Source organism: Podarcis gaigeae, assembly GCF_964106915.1.
Source record: "Podarcis gaigeae genome assembly, chromosome: 2".
NCBI classification, from domain to species: domain Eukaryota; kingdom Metazoa; phylum Chordata; class Lepidosauria; order Squamata; family Lacertidae; genus Podarcis; species Podarcis gaigeae.
The window spans coordinates 7,329,729-7,354,588 of NC_139679.1; the positions used below are offsets into that span (position 1 = coordinate 7,329,729).

Below are 24,860 nucleotides of genomic sequence, written 5' to 3' on the forward strand. Positions count from 1 at the left end.
CATTCGCTCCATAAGACGCACACACATTTCCCCTTTTTAGGAGGGAAAAGGTGCGTCTTATAGAGCAAAAAATACGGTACTTTTCGTAGGCTCTTTCCATGGATGTGTTGTATCTTCCTGTGCCTCTGGTCCTTTTCCTCCCTACTTCACAAGCAGTCTTGGTAGGCAGAGAGCCTGCAGAAGTTTCCATTTACAAATGCAAATGTCACCAGCAGTAAGAGATCATAACTGTAGCAGTGGATTCCCTTACCCGCTGCCCACCTGCTTATCTCTCAAATTGCACCACACACATTTTAGCACCCTCAGATCCTCAGCTTCAGGATGCTTCACTTATTTCAAGCAGGTTACTAGACCTTAAGGTTACTGAAGTAAGTTTGAAAATGTGTGGGCGGTGTCTAGGACAAAAATTCAGAAGACAAAGTAGAGGCTGAATAGGATTTCCGCTGTCCAAGACACATAGCTGAATATTTTGGATAAACACTGGGAGAGACAAATGGCTATCAGAAGCAATATGTGAACAGACATGTGCACAGTTGTCTGACCTGCTTCATTCATAACCGCTGTGAGATCTACAGATAGAGGGTGGCATACAAATTTAGTAAATAATTATGCCCAGCTTTACATGGCACTGAAATCTAGACATTTTAAACGCAAACAGCCTCACCTCTGTGCTGCATGAACAGATGAGAAGTCAGAGTTATAGAGATTGTAGTAGTGTTAGGAGTAGGAATGTACGGATGTGTCTAGGGCCGGATTTAGGTTTGATGAGGCCCTAAGCTACTGAAGGTAATGGGTCCTTTTTTATGCCCAGCTGTCCTTTGTCAACAACAAATTGTCGCTGTTTTTTGTGTTGAATGTATGCTATATGGTAATTTATGGACCTAATAGGTTTCTAAAGCCATTTGCACATAACAAAATATGTATTTTTATCAAGGTAATTGATATAGAAATGAGCAAACCAATGGTATTTTAGGGGGCAGGCTAGCAGGCGGGGCCCATTACTTACATCATAGGAGTCTACACAACACAAAACACCATTGCTGTATGTGGGTTTTATTTTATTTGTTTTTTATCTTATATTTTGGAAATGTACATCCAGGTGTGTTTTTTCCTTTAAATTTTTTTTGGGGGCCCCAAGAGAGTGGGGCCCTGTGCCAGTGGCGGACCGTCATGCTTTGGCACCGGGGGGGCGGAGAGCAAATGGGGGCATGGCTGGCGTGTGTCCCAAGGCATGATGCGCCGCCCAAAGGGGCGTGGCGCCCAGCATGGGCGTGGGGCAGCCGCTATGGCACCCCACTGGGATCACACTGCCGGGGGTGGTGCGCTCCCCCCACACACTCCTCTACCTCTGCAAGTGCCCTAAGCTATAGCTTGTTTAGCTTATACATAAATCCAGCAGTGGGTGTGTCTCAATCCACATTCCTCTATTATTTTCCATTGCACGGTGTAATGGTTGTGAGGGTGTTACTTGTGCGTAAATTGCCTTCGGTTCAGTTAGATTGCTTGCTCAACCATGCTTAGGGTCAGAGCTTGCCCTCCGTGACCTGTTAGTCACTTGCAGAATCCGTCAGTGGGCGTTTCTTGAACCTCTTCCAGCATAAAAGCTGTTTGACGCCAAGTCTCCTCCTATGTTCCCTGCGCGGAACGCATCTGCGCATGTAAGGGGAAGGCAGGGGCGTGCCAGCGCTCTCTCCACTAGTTTCGGGTGAAGGGTCTTGGAGCCCTGTCACCAATTCCTCCATCTCCCTCTCTTCTCTACTGGTGTTACGCTGAATTCCTTCCCCCCTGCTGGTCCCCTCTCTGGCATCACTCTGGAGCCCTGCCTCCGCTTCTCGCTCTGATGTCAGTTCCCTGACACACGGCTATTGGTTAATTTTGCACAAGCCTTTCTTCTGTTTCTCTGTCCGACATTATGGAAATAACTTTTCTAAACATATCATAGCACTTGAGGTGGGAGAGAAGTTCCATTCAGTTCATTCTATAGGCAAATCTACCAAATTTGCACTTCCCAGACCAATATGCAAATCGATGGCCTGCGGTGAAATTTTTCCTAGGGGAACAGTTAGGGCCAGAGGCACCAGCTTGTGAAGGTGATGGGGGGTGACATCACATGTGTGAGCTTCCTGGGCTTTGGGAAGAAGGCACCAGGGGAACATTTAGGGCTCTAGCGTGGTTCCCCTAGTCCACTGACCACACCCCACTGATGCAAACCAAAATACAGCTATCTTTCAGCATTTGCAGTTATCCAAATTTTGTGATGCAGTTATCTAACCAAACAATGTCTTCCAAATATATATGTGTGTGTGTGTGTGTGTGTGTGTGTGTGTGTGTGTGTGTGCATGTATTAGGGAAAATTGTATCAAGGTGGCATTGTTTGTGCTCAAAGTATCTAGATTGAAGATTCTGGGCCATGAAAAACAGGGTATGAATGAAAAGGGTCAAGCAAATGTAGTTGTTTAACATTTTGTTGAGTAGCCAGTCATTTTAATTATTGTTTTAATGGGGTTTAAAGAGTGTACATTGCCTTGATATTTTATCAGAGGGTGGTGTATTAATACTTCTATAAATAAAAATGTGCACACATGTCTATCTGGTTTGCTCATATATGTTTATATATTGTGTTCTGATAGCCATTTGCCCCACCCAATCTTTAAATAGAACCTTCAGCTACGTGTCTTGAAAACTGGATATTCTGTTCAGCCTTCACTTTGTCAGAGTTCATGAATTTACAGAGGGGGAGCCCTGCTGGTCTTTAGCAGCAAAATCAACTTCCTTAAAAATAAAATTAATGAAGTGGCTAATGGCTCATCACAAAGCCATCTGCCTGGCTCCGCCTTCTGCCATGACTCTGCCTCTTCGCCCCTTCCCAAAGTTGCCAGCCTTAATTGCTATAGAGTTAACATATCCTGGCTGTTGCCATTCTTCTGTGAATGCTTCAGAACTGTGCACACATACTTCTCTCTGCATCTATACCTCTAGGCTTTAGTTCCTTTTAAAATGAGGGTGTAAAGGAAAAGGGACCCCTGACCATTAGGTCCAGTCATGGCTGACTCTGGGGTTGCGACGCTCATCTTGCTTTATTGGCCGAGGGAGCCGGCGTACAGCTTCTGGGTCATGTGGCCAGCATGACTAAGCTGCTTCTGGCGAACCAGAGCAGTGCACGGAAATGCCATTTACCTTCCCGCCAGAGCGGTACCTATTGATCTACCTGCACTTTGACATGCTTTCGAACTGCTAGGTTGGCAGGAGCAGGGACCGAACAATGGGAGCTCACCCCATGGCAGGGATTCAAACCGCCAACTTTCTGATTGGCAAGTCCTAGGCTCTATGGTTTAACCCACAGTGCCACCCGCGTGCAAAAATTCTTGTTTACTTTACTCAGGAAATAGGTATATGTGGAAGAGACAGTAATTTGAGAACTCTGCTTGGTGGCAAGCAGTTTTTTGCTACAGGTGGGCAAACCATGGATTCCAGCCTCTGCCTTTGTTCCTTCCCAGTGAGTCAGGCAAGCAAAACTGCAACCCTCCATGTGGAAACAGTTTTAAACTTCCCATAAAAGTGAGGAAAAACCAAAGGGCTGAGTGGTGGAGTGAATCCATTTGCCCAATGGAGATTGGCTGTCACAAACCATGGTTGTTTTGAGAAAGGCATAGGTTGGAGGTGAAGGAAGCTGGACAAAAACACCCAAAATGTTCTGGCTTCGGAATCCTTCAAGTTAGATCTTGCCTGCCCTTCAGCCACGCAGGCATGTGTGTGTGGTTTGCTAGCTGGGATTATGATGCCTTTGAGAGTTACTGAGCTGAATCCCGTCTTTATTAGGTGCAGTCCGGGCACCCTTCCTCTGTATCATGACAGCATCAGTCATCCTGTGGGTATGTGCCCGAGGTCAGGGAGCTGCTACGTGTGTGTGTGTGTGTGAGAGAGAGAGAGAGAGAGAGAGAGAGAGAGAGAGAGAAGGAAGGAAGGAAGGAAGGAAGGAAGGAAGGAAGGAAGGAAGGAAGGAAGGAAGGTTGGTTTTGGATCTAGGTGGAAATAGAGAATAGCTCATGGGCAGAGCTCATATTTTCATGCAGAAGGTCTCAGGTTAATTTCCAGATGGGATGTTAGGATTTCAACCCTCCCTACGCTGCAGTTATGGGATTGTTGGATCACGTGTCTGTATGTAATGCATTTCAGCTGCTGATTGTTTGAGCTATATAAGCAGAAAGGGAGATACACTGTTAGCTCCCTACCTCCCACTGTTCTCTCACAGTGATGTTTTGTTTCAGCGTTCTCTCCAAGGAAGAGAGAGAAAGAGGAGCCATGTTTATTTTATACTGTTTGTACTGTTATGTTTGATTTCATTACACTAAATAAGGATTAGATGTTACACCTCAAGGCTAGCGCTTCTATTTTGGACTCTGCTGGTCATGTGCTCATGTCCCAGGAGGGTATGGGTCGCATCAGCGTGACGGGAGACCGGAGTGAAGAATCCCGGGCGACACTGCATTGGGGAAAGGCACAAGGCCTCAGCGTTATCTCCCAACAGGAAACACCCCTTCTTGACACCCCAGTGTGCTGATATTGGTTAGCATAGACATTTCTGAGCAAGATGGACCAATGGGGGTAGTATGATACTAACCTGCCTTGTAGAGTTGTTGTAGGGATTACTGAGGTGTAGGGACATATTTTCCACCTTACACCATCTTCCCCACTGTGGTAAGATGTATCATATTTCTGTTTAAATTATAGTCAATAATAATAATAATAATAATAATAATAATAATAATAATAATAATTTATATCCCGCCCTCCCCAGCCGAAGCCGGGCTCAGGGCGGTTAACAACAATCAAATAATCCAACATTCTAAAAACATTTCATTATAAAAATTAATTAAAATCAAATTGATGGCAACCGTTAAGCAAAATTCTGTGCAGATTGCCAGAGGAGGGAGTCAGGCTGCGCCCTGACCAAAGGCCTGGTGGAACAGCTCTGTCTTTCAGACCCTGCAGAAAGATGTCAGGTCCCGCAGGGCCCTAGTCTCTTGTGACAGAGCGTTCCACCAGATTGGAGCCGCGGCCGAGAAAGCCCTGGCTCTGGTTGAGGCCAGCCTAACCTCTCTGTGGCCTGGGACCTTCAGGATGTTTTTATTTGCAGACCGTAAGTTCCTCTGTGGAGAGGCGGTCCCGTAGGTACGGGGGTCCTAGGCCGTATAGGGCTTTAAAGGTTAAAACCAGCACCTTAAACCTGATCCTGTACTCCACTAGGAGCCAGTGCAGCTGGTATAGCACCGGGGGAATGTGATCTCGCAGTGAAGACCCCATAAGGAGTCTCGCCATGGCATTCTGCACCCGCTGGAGTTTCTGAGTCAGTCTCAAGGGCAGCCCTATGTAGAGCGAATTACAATAATCCAGTCTGGAGGTGGATTATTGCTTCTGCACATATAATGTGTGTGTGCACATTTTATGCAAAGGTGTGACCTCCTTTGCTTTCTCTCTGGGCATTGTGCTAAGGTTATCTTATGCTAAGATAATGTTGGTGAAAAGTTTTGAATAAGTGATACGTAATGTTAACTGATATTATATCCATGCACAGCTGAGCTTCCAGTCCTTTGTCGCGAGTGGTAATTACATGACCTTGCATATGCATGGCAACAACTCAAGCCCAGTCTTCTTTCTGCTGTACCTAGGAACTTGAAGAGGTGATGTCACAAATCAAGGACATCTCTATCGTGGTGGGAATTGATAACAACCGATACAACCCTGACCCTCACCGGATCGTGGAGGATGTGAGAGCTCAGTATGAAGACCTGGCTATCAGGAGCTGGGAAGAATTAGAGGCACTCACACGAAGCAAGGTACACACCTGCTTGCCAATGAGAACTGCCCCCAAGCCCTTGATGGTGACACCAGTCCTAATGGAAAGACACAGCAAAGGAGGAGGGCTTAAAATGCCAGAGCTGCTCAAAGAGAGAATGCAGAAATGGATGGGTGAAGAACTTAATATGAACCAACCTGATCTGCTCCTCCCAGACTAATGTGTGGAGATGGGATAGTCTGAGAGCTGGTGTGGTGTAGTGGTTAAGAGCGGTAGACTCGTAATCTGGTGAACCAGGTTCGCGTCTCCGCTCCTCCACATGCAGCTGCTGGGTGACCTTGGGCCAGTCACACTTCTTTGAAGTCTCTCAGCCCCACTCACCTCACACGGTGTTTGTTGTGGGAGGAAGGGAAAGGGGAATGTTAGCCGCTTTGAGACTCCTTCGGGTAGTAATAAAGAGGGATATCAAATCCAAACTCCTCCTTTTCTTCTGAAGGAATAGGTTTCTGCGCTCCCTTGTACTACTACAAAAAAGTAGATTTTGGGTCCCGTTTCAAACTGACTGCACAGAAACCCATTCCTTCACTTCTACTAAGACATACATATCTGATGTAGACCAGAGAGTGGGGTTTTTTGGTCTAATTCCCACAAAATGATTATTTGTTCTGAAATATTAACCCACAGAGGAGTTTGCTGGATGCTTTACAGCTGGCCTGACTATATTTCTCCCAATAGTTCTCTCTTCGCAAAACATACATATATAGTATGCTTCTTAAAAGCCTGGAAAAGTAGCATGAATTTAGGCTGTGTTGAATCACAACCCGAATAGACCATGGACAGGGCTATTCTTTTAGTATATGCTACGCACTTAGGAAAATGACAGCTGCTTCATTTCCACCATGGCACTACATAGCCTGCAAAAAATATACAGATAGGACAAGTAGCAACAACAGATAAATGGAAAGGGGTAGACCTGATTCGTCCTTGGTGGGCAGAATTGATTGTCATCTCCCAGTGATGGGAAGGAAGTAAAGAGACCTCAGGAATTTGGCATGAATGGCGATACCCAGATCAAGCATGCTGAAGCAGCAAGGAAAGGGGAAGAAAATAAGGATGAATAATGGGAAAGGGGATGTACAAGAAGAAGAAAACAGATTTATCATTCAGTTGGGAAGAAGGATTAGCTGCTGCCACTTTGGTCAAAAGGGTAATTCTATATGTGTGTGCTAATCCCCAGGGCTCAAGAGTTCTTAGAAAGGAAGGAAGTTTTACACGGAAAGTCCCAGCGGTAATGAGTACAATCATTGTTGCAGGTTTTCTCAGAAAGGTGTCGTGTTTATGGCCCCTCCATTCCTTGATCCTCTTACTTGGTGCCCACGCGTTGCTTTGCTAAGAGGAGGGTAATATATTTTCATTTTCTCCTCCAGCTGAATGAAAGAGAGGTGCTGTCTGCTAAGTATGGTGACCATCTCCTTCAAGACCGGAGGGTGATTGCTGAGTTAAACATACAGATCCAGAAAATGAGGTCCTGCATTGTGTCTTTGAAAAGCCAAGTAAGATGTGGCTGGTGGGAGGTGGGAAAACAAGAATGAGAGGGGGAAAACTCAAGACATATGCCAAATCAAGATTTCACATAGATGTTGTACACACACACACACACACACACACACACAATGTAAAAGTGCATGCTTTTTGCTATTCTAATATTATATTCTAATTAGGTGTATATATGGCTGTATCACTGTGGGTTAAACCACAGAGCCTAGGACTTGCTGATCAGAAGGTCGGCGGTTCGAATCCCCGTGACGGGGTGCTCAGCCCCTGCTCCTGCCAACCTAGCAATTCATCAAAGTGCAAGTAGATAAATAGGTACCACTCCGGCGGGAAGGTAATGGCATTTCTGTGTGCTGCTCTGGTTCGCCAGAAGCGGCTTAGTCATGCTGGCCACATGACCCAGAAGCTGTACGCTGGCTCCCTCGGCCAATAAAGCGAGATGAGCGCCGCAACCCCAGAGTCGGTCACGACTGGACCTAATGGTCAGGGGTCCCTTTACCTTTACCTATGGCTGCAGTGCTTGACCTGTCCACATTCATGATGAAATTAATGCAATAGGAACAGCTGAATGTTACAGCAACTATGAAGAAAGACAGCAGGCAAAACAGGGGTGTGGTCTTGGCGGTATTCATCCTAGAGGGGCCATAGCTTAGAGCACATCTTTTACATACAGAATGTCCCTGGTTCAATCCAAGGTTTCTCAAAAACTGAGCCAAGGATGAGGAATTGTGATCTTCCTGGTGTTGTTGGCCAAGAACTCCTACCGTCCCTTGACCATTGGCCTTGACGGCTAGGGCTGATGGGAGTTGAAATCCAACAGTATCTGGATTCTCTGGCTTAAACATTATTCCCCATTCCTGGCCTTAACTAACTAATACACTACAGCAGGACCGGCCTGCCCCTCAGGTAGACCAAGGCAGTTCCCATGGGCTATGGAATCCAAAGGGGAGGCGCCCCTGCAGGCATCTCACCTACCTCTACCACTGCCAGAGAAGCAAGGAGAAGCAGTGATGGTTCTTGTAAGATCTCACTGCTACTTCTCCCAAGGTGGGGGACACCTCCAGCTCCCACTGCCACAAGGGGAAGCAGCTGTGGCTTCCAGGTTCCAGCAAGATATTGTGGGCTTCTTGCGAGATCTTGATGAAAGCCACAGCTCTGTGACCCCAGGAAGTGAAGCTTTGGTGGGAGAGGGGATAGTGGCAATTGTGTTTCACCTTCCTGGTTGCCTCAGGTGGTGAAACAGGACGGGACACCCCTGCACTACAGGAATGTGGGGATTTTGTCTCATAGGACAGGGAAAGTGTGTGGTGTGGAGGAACATTAGTAAAATTAGTTACAATAGGATCAAAGGACAGCATTTTGCCTGCTTTGTTTTGTTAACCTACTTCGCATATCTGATTTATTGCAAGCAGGCTCTTCCTGACGATCCATTTATTCAGCATTCTGATCTGCATGCACAAAGTTTACACAGTGGTTAGACTATATTCGGTCTTTATTAAGCATTCTTTCTAATTAGTTTGCAGGGCAATTACACGCTTATGAGGATTCACCCTGCATTTGCCTTAATTTTCTTGTTTACACTTCTTCCTGTGAGTCATTCCTTCACCTCACACATTTCAATGCATCTCTCCATTAAACTCTGAAGTTTTTCCAAAGTGGGTTCGTTGTGACAGGGTGACAGAGACCTTTAATCCACTTTAAATGCATAAACCCAAAGTTCTGGTATGCAGTTCAATCCCTCCTGCAAAATACTGGCAGTCTGGAGGGACCCAGAGCCGCCTGACAAATTTGTTATTGTTAATAAATGAAATTATATATGGGCGTCTCCAGACTGCCTCTCTATTGCTGGAGGGATTCAAGTGCATACTTGAAATTTAGGTTTGTGCAATTAAGATAGATTTAATCGCTCTGTCACCCTGGTGCAACAAATTCACTGAAAACAACCAGGAATGATTTTGCCGTTAGGAAAGCAGCAGAAGAAATACATTGAAAAGTGTGGTATGAATGCATCATTAACAGGATGGCATGCAAACAAACCTTCACACAAATGAGGATGAATGCTCAATAAAGTCTAGCTATAGTCTAACCTCCACAGAAGCTCTGAGCAAGGAAACCAGGGTGAATGCTGAATGAACAGTTTATCTGGAACTCAATATTGTTGCTTTTCCAGCATGGTTTGGGAGTGGTTGTTCTCAAATTTCACAGCATGATTTGTTACTGACAGAATGCTTCAAGTGGTAGAGCAGACTGGTAAGTCCATCTCTTCCCACCCTCCTCGATCTCTCCATCCCTCTCACGGGAAGTGTTGTAACTTCAGACCCTAGTCTTGCAAGGGATCTAACATCCCCCGGGAGTGCCCATCTCCAGAGAGAACATACCTGTGAGTGACCCATTCAGCATTTCACTTGGTCAAATGGAAGGCAGTGAGCAGGAGGAGAGCATGGAGCACTCCCAAGCCATGTGCCCTCATTCATCACCTTCCATGTTGCCTCCTGTTCATTCTAGTGCCTGCGTCTCGAGGAAAACATCAAAGAGGTTGGAGCGCAAGGTGAATCTGCACTCAATGATGCCAAAGCCAAACTGGCTAAGTTGGAGGAGGCTCTTCACAATGCCAGGCAGGACTTGGCTCAGCTTGTCAAGGAGTATCAAGAGCTGATGAATATCAAGCTGGCCCTGGACATAGAGATTCTTACCTACCGGAAGCTGATGGAAGGGGAAGAAATCAGGTGTGTAAACTGATTGGAAGCCACTATGTGTGTCATTTGAACAGAGGCCAGAGCTGAAAATCATTTCTGTTCAAAATTCTCCTCTGGGAACTTTGAGACTGAATGTCCTGCAGATAGTATTTGTATATTCAGCTGTTTGACATCTTATGACACTTCATGCTTGATGTTTTTCAAGAAGGGAAACAATCAAGAAATGTCTACAGCTGCACTCTAGGGAAAGACCTGGAGTTTGTAGCTTTTGCCTAAGGAGTGGGCCCATTGAAATGAAAAAAACATGACTAAGTTCATTCCCTTAATTTCAATGGGTCTGCTTTGAGTAAACCTTAATTAAATGCCACCCCATTGCTCCTAAGGAGCTAAGGGACTTAGATAATAGGTTCCAGTTTCTGGCAGATGACAGACATCCTGGTCTGAGATCCAGCAATGCTGGGCTACTTAACTAAAGTCATACCTCTGAAAAAGTATGTTGTAAAACATCAAACCAAATACAAGGCCTGGTTCAGAGATTAATTCCAACAAAGAGAGAAGAAGTGCATTAACCATATGGAGGGATGTGTATCTTTGCTGCAGGGCACTGGGGCTGTGCTGATGCCCCCAACCCTGATATTATATCTCTCCCTTACTCAACTTCCAAGTGTCAAGATGAAGCCTACATGCATAGACCTTTACCTGGCTTGGAACCCTGATTGAACAGACTTCACCTATCAGATATCCGTGCTCAAATGCATGAACACTGGGGGCTCAGTGAAGGCACTGGATGACCTTAAGGGAAAGCCAACTTTGCAGCCCAGCTTTGCAGCCCTTGTACACCTGAAGCCCCTTCACATGAGTAACATAAGAAACAAGCTTCTAAGTGTTTGGAACTCTGAGGGTTCCTAATCCACCAGCATTCTACACATGTAGCAATGATGACTCCTATTCACATCCCAGACTTTTTAACCAAACTGTTGAACTCTACTTCTTTAGATGTTTTTCTTCTTCTGTAGCTTACCTCATTACCTTTTCCCTTCACAGCATGGAGTCCCCACAGCCTGCTGTCATTAGCAGAATCTACTCCATGCCAAAGAACTGTAAGTTTATTTTTCTTGTTGTCTGATTGATTATCAGCTATGCTCATTATTCTGAAGAGCATCCTACATTTGACCATGTCTTTCTAAAAGCTGAAAAGGAGATTGAGCTGAGAAGCAGCAGCAAGAAGGACTTTGGGCACCTGCCCAAGGTCCAGGAGGCCCATTATCAGCACCTCAGGCATTCAGGCCCTGTTGCTCCTCCCGTTCACTGCCACTGCTTGTTTACCTGCCCTCTAGATGCATGCAATTATTGACAAGACAGAGCAGATAGAACAGCACCCTCCAGTTGCCTTGTCTCTCCACCTGAGTGGGTGATTAGACTGGGCCCAAATGGGAAAAGAACAGTTAAGAAAGTGGGGACAGTAACAAGGAGGTGGTGAGCCCACTCAGGGAGGTCCTACTAAGGTCTTCTTGCCCAAGCACCCTCCCCCCCAAAATAAAAACCCTGGAGCCAGCACTAGAGGGATGCTTTAGACTCAAATACGTAAGTGGAATGTCCTTTAAAATGAGAAACACTACAGTAAAAGTGCGGGGACGTAGGTGGTGCTGTGGTCTAAACCACTGAGCCTTGGGCTTGCCGATCAAAAGGTTGGCGGTTCAAATTCCGGTGATGGGGTGAGCTCCCATTGATCAGTCCCTGCTCCTGCCAACCTAGCAGTTTGAAAGCACGCCAAAATCTGCAAGTAGATAAATAGGTACCGCTCCGGCGGGAAGGTAAATGGCGTTTCCATGTGCTGCTCTGGTGTCGGTGTTCCATTGCACCAGAAGTGGCTTAGTCCTGCTGGCCACATGTCCCGGAAAAACTGCCTGTGGAACAGACAAACGCCGGCTCCCTCGGCTTGTAAAGCAAGATGAGCACCGCACCTCCAGAGTTGTTCGTGACTGGACTTAACTGTCAGGGGTCCCTTTACCTTTACAGTAAAAGTATAAGAGAAACCTCCCAAAACTGCAACCATCCTCTCTGTTTTTCCTTCACAGCTTCATCAAACACCAACATCACAACCACCTCACATGTGGCAAGCGTAGCAAATGAAGTTTCAACAGATAACCTGAACCGTAGCAGAAGCAGTTTGGAAAGTGGACTTTCTAGAAGTTACAGTGGTGGAAGCAGAGGGTTTTCCAATGATGATTTCTCTAGAAGCCATAGCAATAGAAGTGGAGGTCCTTCAGAGGGTATCTCAGAGGCTTCAAGAAGTCATAGCAGTATCCGCAAAGGCACCTTGGAGAGTAGTACTTCTAGAAGCAGTAGCAGAAGTGGAAATTTTGCAGACATTGAAGACACCATGAATAGCAGTGTTTCTAGAAGTCAAGGTCATGGAAGTGGGAGTTATAGAAGTCACAGTAACAGGAGTGGAGATAACCTAGAAGGCAACCTCTCTAGAAGCCAAAGCAACAGAAGTGTTGGTTTGACTGACAGTGTATTCGCTAGAACCAACAGTGGCGCAAGTGAAGGTGTCCAAGCGGGCAACTATTCTAGAAGCCAAAGCAGCAGAAGTGGAGACTTAGCAGATAAAGTTTATGCTAGAACTCATAGTGGTGAGAGTGAAGGTGTCTCAGGGGACAGCCTTTCTAGAAGCTATAGTGGTACCAGTGTATCCTATGTGGAAGGTGGCCTTTCTAGAAGTGAAAGTAATGAAAATGAAATCCATGGAAACTATGGAAGTGAAACATGTGTTGAGCCTAGTGTTTACAGAATGAACAGTGCTGGAGATGGTGGGGTCCCAGTGGGTGGCACATCTAGAAGCAATAGCAGGGCAAGCAGCTATGCCTCTGGTGGTAGCCTTTCTAGAATCCAGAATGATAGTAGCCATGGAAATGAAGGGTATGCTGAGCCTATTGTTTCTAGAACCAACAGTGCTGAAGATGGTGGGGTCCCAGTGGGTGGCATATCTAGAAACAATAGCAGGGCAAGCAGCTATGCCTCTGGTGGTAGCCTTTCTAGAAACGAGAGTGATGTTAGCCATGGAAGTGAAGGGTATGCTGAGCCTACTGTTTCTAGAACCAACAGTGCTGAAGATGGTGGAGTCCCAGTGGGTGGCACATCTAGAAGCAATAGCAGGGCAAGCAGCTATGCCTCTGGTGGTAGCCTTTCTAGAATCCAGAATGATAGTAGCCATGGAAGTGAAGAGTATGCTGAGCCTATTGTTTCTAGAACCAACAGTGCTGAAGATGGTGGAGTCCCAGTGGGTGGTGTATCTAGAAGCAATAGCAAGGCAAACAGCTATGCCTCTGGTGGTAGCCTTTCTAGAAACGAGAGTGATGTTAGCCATGGAATTGAAGGATATGCTGAGCCTACTGTTTCTAGAACCAACAGTGCTGAAGATAGTGGAGTCCCAGTGGGTAGCATATCTAGAAGTCATAGTGGGGCAAGCAGCTACATCTCAGTTAACAGCCCTTCTAGAAGCTACAGTGATGAAAAGGAAGCCCATGACAGCGAAGGATCTGCTGAGTCTGTGGTTTCCAGAACCAACAGCGCTGAAGATGGTGGCGTTCCAGTTGGTGGAGTTTCTAGAAGCAGCAGCAAGGCCAGCAGAGATGGCTCACAGGGTGGTTCTTTTAGAAGCAGAAGTGGAGGCTTTGCAGACACTGTCTTTACTAGAGCCCGCACTGAAGGTACACAAGAGGGCAACCTTTCTAGATGCTCCAGTGGTACTAATGCAAACTTTATAGAAAGTAGTGCTTCTAGAAGTCATAGTAGTGGAGGCAGAGGCACCTCAGAGGGTAGTCTTTCCAGAAGCCAAAGCAGCAACAGTGGAAGATTTGTAGGTGGTGGCCTTTCAAGAGACCACAGCAGTGAAAGCAAAGAAAGTCATAGTGATAGAAGTGGAAGGTTGGTAGATGATCACAGTTATAGTGAGGCCCATAACATTATCTTAGAGTCTGGTCTTTGTAGAAGTACAGAAGCCAAAGGTGATAGTTTTGCTAGAAGTCACAGTGGCGAGAGTGGAAGCCCTGTGGAGACATCTACTCCTATTTGGATTCACAGAAGAAGTGGAGATGCTATAGAGCCAAGCTTTTCTAGAAGCCACAGTGGAGAAAGTGGGAGCTTTAAACCAGCTGATTTTTATAGAAGCTCCAGTGAAGTTAGCAGAGGTGCCTCAGAGGCTAGTCTATCTAGAAGCAGCAGCAAGGAAACTGAAAATATCCCAGAGGGCACAGTTTCTAGAAGCTACAGCTATAGATGTGCAGTTATTTCACCCCCTACTTTGTCTAGAACTGAAAGCGAAGATGCTCCAGAAAGCAGTCTGTCTCGAAGCCACAGCTCTGAAAAAGAAAATGTGCCAGAAGTTGGTCTCTCTAGAAGCTACAGCGGCAGAAGTGAAGAGGCCCTAGTAGAAAACCTGTGCATAAGCCACAGTGGTGGACATGAAGGCTTCCCAGAGAGTGGACCTTTGGTGGAGAGAGGCCTTTCCAGATCCCAGAGTGATGAGCCAGCAATTGGAATCCCTGTCTGTATGGTCTATGAATTTAGCACTGATGAGCACCACCACCTTCCAGCTGGTGAAATATGCTACTATGTTGAGTCTGGCTCTATGGAGTAAGTTTCCTAGGAGCACATGACTGGGATCCAGATACCTTCTTCTAGAAGCCTCATTCCATCCATTGACTCATGGTCCACAGATGGAAATCCACATTAAGCCTTAAATTACTGAGGTTAACAGTTGGAAATCCGACTCCTACAGGTGGCAACGAAACCTTTCTTGTCTCTTAGGGTTTGTGGGGGTCAAGTTCACAGAGTAGTATTCTCTGTGGTGAGGGAAAACTAGTATTGGAGTTATAATACTAGCATTACCTATTGGAAGAACCTAGAAGCCAACAGAATAGTCTTTTGACTTGTATTATAAACAGTGCCCTTTCCACCTTCTTTCTTTTACTTATACTCAAAAAAATTAATATGTAGATTAAATTATTTCTGGGCTTTTTGAAATACAAGTGGTGCTCAGCAAGGGATATTTTGTGTGAGAAGTGCAACCAGTGGGGACATTTCACTGCTCCTCTTCTGGCTGCTTTTAGGGACACCATTAGGCTCTGGCAAACTAAAATATGTATCTCACAAGTCAGGTCATGGTTGGGCCTCGTCTTGCTAAAACTGTGTTAAGCACTTGCTTTTTTTAATAGGCCCATGTTACACTTCATCTACTTCAGCTGTCTACAGTTTTTTGCATGTGAGCTATTCCACGACTCTTGCATACAGATAAGCACATGTCACATGGGGTCTTAACTTGTCCCCATCTGGACAAGACCCGGTCTATAACGGATGTAGAATTTAGTTCTTCCATCCCAGTTCTTCAGAGTACCTGCCAGTTGCATGAGACAATAGCACAAACTCTTATTCCCTTATGCTCCTGAAGCAGAATGTGAGAATATACATTCTCCAGGTTAGATGCCATGAAACTCCTGGTGCAAAATAGATGCAAAATGATGCAAAATTGGTGTTTGTAACCATACTACCATTAGGAATACAGTGGTACCTCTGGTTACAAACTTAATTAGTTCCAGAGGTCCGTTCTTAACCTGAAACTGTTCTTAACCTGAGGTACCACTTTTGCTAATGGGGCCTCCAGTTGCCGCCTCACCGCCGGCATGCGATTTCTGTTCTCACCCTGGGGCAAAGTTCTTAACCCGAGGTACTACTTCCAGGTTAGCGGAGTCTGTAGCCCGAGGTGTTTGTAACCCGAGGTACCACTGTAGCTGGTAATGAATTGTTCATTTGTATTTGAGAGAGCACCATAAGAGCCAGACAAAAAGAAAGTGAAGCAAAGCAAATTACGTGCACCTCAGTGATTTTTAGCATACATTCTGGGCCAACTGCCTACCCAAACATAGTCACATGCTATCATTTTGTAGATTCAGGGAACAATGGAGTAGGGCAGAACTTTGCATGTCTATATGAGCATAGATAGGTGTTGGTGTAATGACTATAGATAGGTGTTGGTGTAGTGTTTCTTTTCTGTATCAGCAAGTTGTAGAGCTGAACATGTGTACTCAGATCCAGGGACTGTGGAGTCCAGTGATTAGAGACTGAGCAATTAACTTAAGCCTCATTGTGTACTTCAGCTGCACTGCTGCTACAATGGCACCATTCCATTGCCCCTCTATTTCTGCTTATGGATTAGACAAGGTGATGGAAGCTGATCATAACTAAGCCTGGAATCCTGTGCAACCTTACCTAGCAGTAAGACCCAGTGGGACTTACTCATGAGTAGGCATGCATAGGATTGCACTTGCAAATATAGATGAATGTATTCTTTTTTTAAAAAAAAAGAAAAAGAAAAAACCCAAACAAATTAAAAACAATATGCACATGATAGTTAAGCCTAGTTGGTGAAGGAGGAAAATATCTAGGCAGTGATTACTAACTCAGAAGAGTAATGCCAAGAAAACTGAGAACAATGTGGAAAGTTACAAGGGAGGGAGGGAGAGAGAGAGAGAGAGAGAGAGAGAGAGAGAGAGAGAGAGAGAGATAAAGAGAAGGCAGGGGACTGACTGTGGAATGTGAAGTGAGGATTGTCTCCAGAGAAAGAGAAAATGGGACCTTTCAAGTTTGCCTTGATCACAGGTCAAGGACATGAGCCCTGAATTGTATTGGCCTATTTCTCAGGTGAGGGTTTTGCTGCAGGTGTACATATTGCATATGGAAGTCAGTTGTTAAAGTAAAAGACAAATAGCAGATCTGAGGTTAGGTGCTATTCTCGTAGGATATTTATTAGTATTTGCTGAGATGATACCATTAGCATTACTCATATATTTGTATAACTTATTTTGGTTCTTCTTAACTTAATGCTTAGTTTTTCCTTTGTTTGCAACTAAATATATAACCTATAGGGGAGCATTTCTACACATTGGGGTCAAACTTTGCCATCAACCTGCACTCCTGCAACCTTATTGGTACTGGATCTTGATAGGCTTTGTACCACAGCCCATAATGGGAATATATAGGTGAACAGGCCGATGAGACCACAATTGATTTTCCCCAATGGAAAATTTCTAGGTCGGTGAAGACACCAATCTTACGCCATGTTGCATAAGGGAAACATAGTTAATACATTCATTGCATATTTTCTGCTCTAAGAGGAGTTGGATAAATGCAACAGCTTACTAAAAAGAGGATGTTGACCTCCAGTGCTTGGCAGTTTTTAAAGCACACGGGGGAGTTCAAATTTCACAGCCACTGACCCGTGCAGTGAAATCTGTTCATCTACAGCCAGATTGGGGTTTATCAAAATTTTATGTTCGAGAACCATCACAATGGCAACTTAAAGCAGATGAGATTTCCGATTCTTTGCCCATTGTTCTCACTTGCATAAATTTCTGTGGGCAAGGTATTAGTTACTTGGGAAGCCTGGTCCATAAGGTTGCATGATGCTGTTGAAGAAAAGATCCTCTTTGTTTATTTCTGTTGCATTGTATTAAAACATCGCTGTGTTAATAAAAGTACTGAGCTATTTAAAAACAAAGTATGAGAAGTGTCATTCATTCCTCAAAAAATACCTGATTCCTATACCAAACATCTGCTCTTACTTTTAGCAGCAAAATTCCAGGCCCACTGATTGCTCCATAGAACCCACACTTTGGATATCTAAAGCGAGTTATCATTAAGCTTTTATGTTCAGCTCACAAAGTACTTCAGCACTACCTAATACAAAAGATCCTTGTGTGTTGGGTTTGCCAAATATCCCCTTTTTAATTTTTTAAAGAAAAAAACAGATACTTTAAAATTAGGGAGGGTCATATAAAGTGTGTGTGTGTGTGTGTGTGTGTGTGTGTGTGTTTGTGTGTTCCACGGAAGACAATATACAATGTTTTTCATAAGACTCTGAAAAGATCACCTTCCTACTTCTCTGCAAGGAACTAATATCAGTTACTGAGGCTCATGACCCTCACCTACTTGAATTATATTTATTACTCTATTTATTGCAATCAAATATCTCAACACCATATAAAGTCCACATAAAAGTCCTACCTTCCTAGCCAGTTGTCGAAGGGTGAAAGCAAGGATAAGAAGCATGGGAAAGGCAGCACAATATCACCACTTGGTATGTTTGCTAAAATGCACAAAATTCAAAATGTATGTTCAATATCTTCTTCTTCTTTGGTGATCCCTCATAGCCGAGTAAGATTGTCTTCCATAAACACAGTTTTGAGTCCGTAAGTGACTATGGAGGCCAATTCTGGATCCGCACATCCTTCCGCAGTGGGGACATAGGTTTCTGGGCACGAGTTGATCATGGTGAGGGTTTGCCAAGCATGCCTTCCTCTTAGCATGTTTCTCCCTTTCATCCTGAGTTCAAGCATCTTCAAAGTCCATGACATCTTTGGTAAAGGCTGTTCTTCCATTGGAGCACTCACAGGCCACTGTTTCCCAGTTGTCGGTGTTTATACTACATTTTTTAAAGATTTGCCTTGAGAGAGTCTTTAAACCTCTTTTGTTGACCACCAGCATTACACTTTCCATTTTTAAGTTCGGAATAGAGTAGTTGCTTTGGAAGACGATCATCAGGCTTCTACACAACAGGACACCCAATAGGGCGTTTCTGTCCATGGCACTGCCCTCTACCTTTTTATTGTATTTAGGATATAATTTACCCCCTGACAGTTCAATCCACTGAGGTGGGGGGGGGAAAATGTTACTACTTCCCATATACAATTCTGTTCACTCCTATGGAGTGCACTTGGGGGGGGCAAAGGGGTGCTGCCATCCTCTTAGGATCATAGGAAGATTCCTTATGCTGAATTGGAAGTCAACCCATTGGTCCATGTACAGTGGTACCTCGGGTTACAGACGCTTCAGGTTACAGACTGCACTAACCCAGAAATATTACCTCGGGTTAAGTACTTTGCTTCAGGATGAGAACAGAAATCGGGCTCCAGGGGCACAGCAGCAGCAGCAGGAGGCCCCATTAGCTAAAGTGGTGCTTCAGGTTAAGAACAGTTTCAGGTTAAGAATGGACCTCCGGAACGAATTAAGTACTCAATCTGAGGTACCACTGTACTGTCCACAGTTAACAGGCAGGGTTTCAGGCCAGAAACACTCCCAGCCATACTTGGAGGTGGTGAGGATCGAAATTGAAGAAGAAGAAGAAGAGTTTGGATTTGATATCCCACTTTATCACTACTCTAAGGAGTCTCAAAGCGGCTAACATTCTCCTTTCCCTTCCTCCCCCACAACAAACACTCTGTGGGGTGAGTGGGGCTGAGAGACTTCAGAGAAGTGTGACTGGCCCAAGGTCACCCAGCAGCTGCATGTGGAGGAGCGGGGAAGCAAACCCGGTTCACCAGATTACGAGTCCACCGCTCTTAACCACTACACCACACTGGCTCTCACAATTGAGACTTTCTGCATTCAAAGAAGATGCTCTACTATTTGACCTACAGCCCTTCCACCCATTCTTGACACAGGGTGGTCTACTCTCTCTGGCAGTGATGTTCCTGGGATGCAGAAAGAATATCCACACAGAACACTATAAATTCCCAGGAGTCCTTGCTAAACGAAAACCCTTCCATTGTGCATATTTAACCACCCTGAATAATAATGGCCATTTTGCCTGTTCAATAGTTTCTCCAAGCAGGTAGCAAGCAAAACATCTCATTCCCTTGCTTCCCTAGTTCATCCCACGTAAACTGAGAAAAGACAAAATGTCAAGTTTTTGGCTGTCTTTAGAAAACAAACACCATCATCATCCAGGGATCAGGCTTTAGTTATTTGACCGCAATGTGTATTCTTAGTCACCATAAAATGCAGATACTCGTCTGCAGGGCAAACAACTTTTGACAGATTAACATTGTGATAGGAGTATTTCCAAATGGAAATAGTGAGGCAAATAAGGTGCATCAAAACAGCAGTAAGAGGCTCTCCAGATGTGACTCACCGAAGAATTGCCTTCATGCTTCGAGTCACTATGGGGAAAGTTTTGAGCCAGCCCTGGATGGTTTGCATTCTGTTCAGGGAGCTGCTGCCTTTAAGCATTCTGGGAAGAGATCTTGTAGCCCCTTTTGGAAGAGAGCTATGCAGTGGTTCAAATACATAGGAGGATACCTAGGCCTTTAATTATCTATTTTTTGTTTGAGATTTGGGCCATCTGCTTGCAGGAAAGGAACTTTCTGTTGTTCAAGAAAGGAGGTGAAATACTGCTGTTACCTCATAGCAAACATCAGGGTTTTTTATGCTGGCAAATAATAATAATAATAATAATAATAATAATAATAATAATAATAATTATTATTATTATTATTATTATTTATTATTTGTACCCCGCCCATCTGGCTGGGTTTCCCCAGCCACTATGGGCGGCTTTCACAGAGACCAAAAATGCACTAAAAGGTCACACATTGCAAACTTCCCTGAACAGGGCTGCCTTAAGATGTCTCCTGAATGTCAGGTAGTTGTTTATCGCTTTGACATCTGATGGGAGGGCGTTCCACAGGGTGGGCACCACTACCGAGAAGGCCCTCTGCCTGGTTCCCTGTAGCTTTGCTTCTCGCAATGAGGGAACCGCCAGAAAGCCCTTGGTGCTGGACCTCAGTGTCCGGGCAGAACGATGGGGTGGAGACGCTCCTTCAGGTATACTGGACCGAGGCCGTTTAGGGCTTTAAAGGTCAACACCAACACTTTGAATTGTGCTCGGAAAAGTACTGGGTAAATAGATGGAGAGCAGCAAATGTAGAAACAATTGTGTTGTTTAGATGAGCAGTGAAATTACCCTAAACTGATACTGGGGACATCAGATAATGGAGAAAGGGGCAGGTTTAAACATACTCACAAGCACACTCAATTCTGCCCCTTACTCTCTCCTACATAATTCAATAGTTGCCACTGATCTGTAAGGAGTAACGTATATGGCAGCCTTTCTCAAACTTGGGTCCCCAGATGCTGTTGGACTACAACTCCCATCATCCTTAGCTGCCAGGACCACTCACCAGGGATGATGGGAGTAGTAGTCCAACAACATCTGGGGAACCAAGTTGGAGAGAGACTAGTGTGTTGGTCACAATAGCTGACTGAGAGGAGCCTCAGTCATGCAGCGGAGCCAACCAAGCATTGACTTAGCTACTTTACCTTATTTTCCTCCAATAGAATGGCTACCATTTACTTCTATGAAAAAACAAAGCATTATGCCTGGAGGTAGCAGTTGTGGTGGGATCAAAAGCGCCCCTCTACCCTTGGGTAGTCTGGCCTGTACACAAGGGGCAGGGCCTTGCACACAAAAGAAAGAGATAATTGAATACAGGCTTTTCCCTTACCCTAAGAGCCTGCTTGACAGGGTTACAATCTATCTGTTTCTAGGCCAGCTGAACGTGGATATTTTTGGATGGAAATTGAATAATGCAGGCAAGTTGCTGAAATATCACAAATGGTTCGTTGGCAATGGGGGCTGGGGTTTTTTTAAGTAAAACTGAAATGTGGTGAATTTTCCCAAGAAAGGGGAAATCTGAATTAAAGGGTGGGTACTGTTCACGTGGGTGGTGCTGTGGGTTAAAACACAGAACCTGGGACTTGATGATCAGAAGGTCAGTGGTTTGAATCCCTGCGACGGGGTGAGCTCCCATTGCTCAGTCCCTGCTCCTGCCAACCTAGCAGTTCAAAAGCACACCAAAGTGCAAGTAGATAAATAGGTACTGCTCTGGCAGGAAGGTAAATGGTGTTTCCGTGTGCTGCTCTGGTTCGCCAGAAGTGGCTTAGTCACGCTGGCCACATGAATTAATTTTATAATGAATGATTTTAGAGTGTTGTGTTGTACTTTTGTACTGTTTTATGGTTCTTAGCCGCCCTGAGCCCGGCTTCGGCTGGGGAGGGCGGGATATAAATAAAATTTATTATTATTATTATTATTATTATTATGACCCGGAAGCTGTACGCCGGCTCCCTCGGCCAATAAAGCAAGATGAGCGCCGTAATCCCAGAGTCGGTCACGACTGGACCTAATGGTCAGGGGAGCCAGTGTGGTGTAGTGGTTAAGAGCGGTAGACTCGTAATCTGGGGAACTGGGTTCGCTTCTCCGCTCCTCCACATGCAGTTGCTGGGTGACCTTGGGCCAGTCACACTTCTCTGAAGTCTCTCAGCCCCACTCACCTCACAGAGTGTTTGTTGTGGGGGAGGAAGGGAAAGGAAATGTTAGCCGCTTTGAGACTCCTTCGGGTAGTGATAAAGCGGGATATCAAATCCAAACTCTTCAAATCCAAACTCTTTACCTTTTACTGTTCAGCACTTTGAAGCCAACAATGTATAAATGTTGCAAAAAAATAATGTGGGCATAAGGAGCACCCGTCCCATAATAAATACTTGTCCAGAAGCACCCTAGGTGGAATGCATAATAAGAGCAGCACACAGAAATAGCCCAATCCCAAAATTGCATCCATACATTTTCCCTACTAATGCAAATAGCAGCTTGAGGAAGAGGGGTGATTTTCATCAGGAAGCCAGTATGGGTCTCCCTATTGCTGTGTGCCCGATTTGAATGGAGTATTTGTGCATGTGTTTGTGTGTGCGCATGCACGCATGAGCCAGTGTGGTGTAGTGGTTAAGAGCGGGGGACTCATAATCTGGTGAACCGGGTTCGCTTCCCGGCTCCTCCACATGCAGCTGCTGGGGGACCTTGGTCTAGTCACACTTCTCTGAAGTCTCTCAGCCCCACTCACCCCACAGAGTGTTTGTTGTGGAGGAGGAAGGGAAAGGAGATTGTTAGCCACTTTGAGACTCCTTCGGGTAGTGATAAAGCGGGATATCAAATCCAAACTCTTCTTCTACTACTTCTAGCCTAGCCACAAGACGAATGAAAGGGTGGTGAGGCCCAACTGAGAATTTCTCCCTTTAACACACTTTTCATTCATTCATTTGTTATGCAAGAGCAGGCAGATCAAACAAACAAAGGGGGGAGCCTATGGGCTCATATTTTCCTTGAGGAATATTGCAAGGAAGAAGACCACCCTAAAGATAAAGGTAAAGGGACCCCTGACTGTTTGGTCCAGTTGCGAACGACTATAAGGTTGCGGCACTCATCTCGCTTTACTGGCTGAGGGAGCCAGTGTACAGCTTCCAGGTCATGTGGCCAACATGACTAAGCTGCTTCTGGCGAACCAGAGCAGCGCACGGAAACGCCGTTTACCTTCCCGCCGGAGTGGTACCTATTTATCTACTTGAACTTTGACGTGCTTTTGAACTGCTAGGTTGGCAGAAGCAGGGACTGAGCAACGGGAGCTCATCCCGTCACGGGGATTCGAATTGCCGACCTTCTGATCAGCAAGTCCTGGGCTCTGTAGTTTAGACCACCCTACCCCTTCATAAAATTAAAAAATGTGGATGTCTGGACACGCAGAAGCATCAGCCAGCAGAAGAAATTTCTCCTGGGCTCCCTCTGCCTGGCTTGTTTCCCCCTTGCTGTACACAACTAAGTCCAGAGAGGTGCACAGTAGGGATGCCAGGTACAAAAGAGGGCAAAGCTTTTTCACCTTTAATGGTTGTAGAGTTGGGGGAGATTTGCCATGTTAACATACACAGAAAATATTAGAAGGGAGGGCAGAGGCGGAGTCTGTGCTCATCGAAGTAACCGCTTGCTGCTCCCTTTACCACAGGTTCTCACACACCGCACCTTATACAGTGGTACCTCGGGTTACATGTGCTTCAGGTTACATACGCTTCAGATTACAGACTCTGCTAACCCAGAAATAGTACCTCAGGTTAAGAACTTTGCTTCAGGATGAGAACAGAAATCGTGCAGCGGTGGCGCGGCGGCAGCAGGAGGCCCCGTTAGCTAAAGTGGTACTTCAGGTTAAGAACAGCTTCAGGTTAAGTACAGAGCTCCGGAATGAATTAAGTACTTAACCCGAGGTACCACTGTATAAAGTGTGCCAGTCCTCTCCTCACCCACCCTGCCATACACCTCAGCCTATGGGAATGAAAATTCGCACGTATCTACAGTGCCCTCTAGCCTTGAGAAGTGGGCATTTGCTCCCTTCCAACGGCGAACAATGCAGGACTTGTCTTGCCAAGACACTTCCTGAAATGAAAAGGGGCATGAAAGTGATAGGATTGGAGGCTAAGCTCTGAATAGCATCTCTGTAGACTGAGAGGTGGGGCCGAGGAACTGGAGTGAGAGGGAGGGAGGGAGGGAGGGAGGGAGGGAGGGAGGGAGGGCTGGTGATGCTTCCACAAATCAAACAGTGAATTATTGGGAAACTGGGAAGGGGGGGGGGAGCAGCGGACACGATTTAATTCGGCACCAGATAGACAAGCTAAACATTTGAACTAGTTTAGCAGGGCAGGACTGGGGCCAATATTGAAATGAAAAATAGCAGTTGGCTGTAGACAAGGGGGACAGGTTGCTAGCAAGGCACTCAAAGCTGCTTCTCATAGCATTGCTGTGAGCTGTCCAGGTATGTTCTCTTCATTCCAGCTCCCAGCAGTCCTTGAGGCCTGTATGAGTCACTGTTTACCTCCTAGCTGTTACCACACAGAGAAGCAGGGTAGGCCATAGCAACCTGGCAGCTAGGACGGAACTGAGATGCGAGCATGCGCTGTATTCACTTGTTGTCCTGAATGCGATTAAAATGGTGGGGGGCAAAGAGGTGCCATCGCTGCTATCATATTCCTTGCTGGCTCAGCATGGGTACGAGGAATGACCAAAGCAAAGAGCTTGTTCTACATCTGTAGTGCAACGTGAAGGGGTTGAAATCATAGGTGCAACCTTCACGTAGAGAGCAAGGGATGAAGGTGGC

The 24,860-nt window shown here is 45.5% G+C and overlaps 1 protein-coding gene and 1 long non-coding RNA gene across 2 annotated transcripts in view; one reads left to right on the forward strand and one right to left on the reverse strand.

Moving 5' to 3' along the window:
• The window catches only part of LOC310840132 (uncharacterized protein), a 50,952-nt gene extending 33,347 nt beyond the window's left edge, over window positions 1–17,605 (forward strand). Inside the window, exons 5-9 of the mRNA XM_083729330.1 lie at window positions 5,670–5,837; window positions 7,225–7,350; window positions 9,857–10,077; window positions 11,092–11,147; window positions 12,126–17,605. Of these exons, the coding sequence (XP_083585456.1) occupies window positions 5,670–5,837; window positions 7,225–7,350; window positions 9,857–10,077; window positions 11,092–11,147; window positions 12,126–14,689 (3,135 nt within the window). The 3' untranslated portion in view covers window positions 14,690–17,605. The remainder of the gene's footprint in view (window positions 1–5,669; window positions 5,838–7,224; window positions 7,351–9,856; window positions 10,078–11,091; window positions 11,148–12,125) is intronic.
• A 451-nt stretch (window positions 17,606–18,056) lies between these two features.
• The window catches only part of LOC310840260, a 29,727-nt gene continuing 22,923 nt past the window's right edge, over window positions 18,057–24,860 (reverse strand). Inside the window, exon 2 of the long non-coding RNA XR_014561881.1 lies at window positions 18,057–18,918. This is a non-coding gene — a long non-coding RNA (uncharacterized lncRNA). The remainder of the gene's footprint in view (window positions 18,919–24,860) is intronic.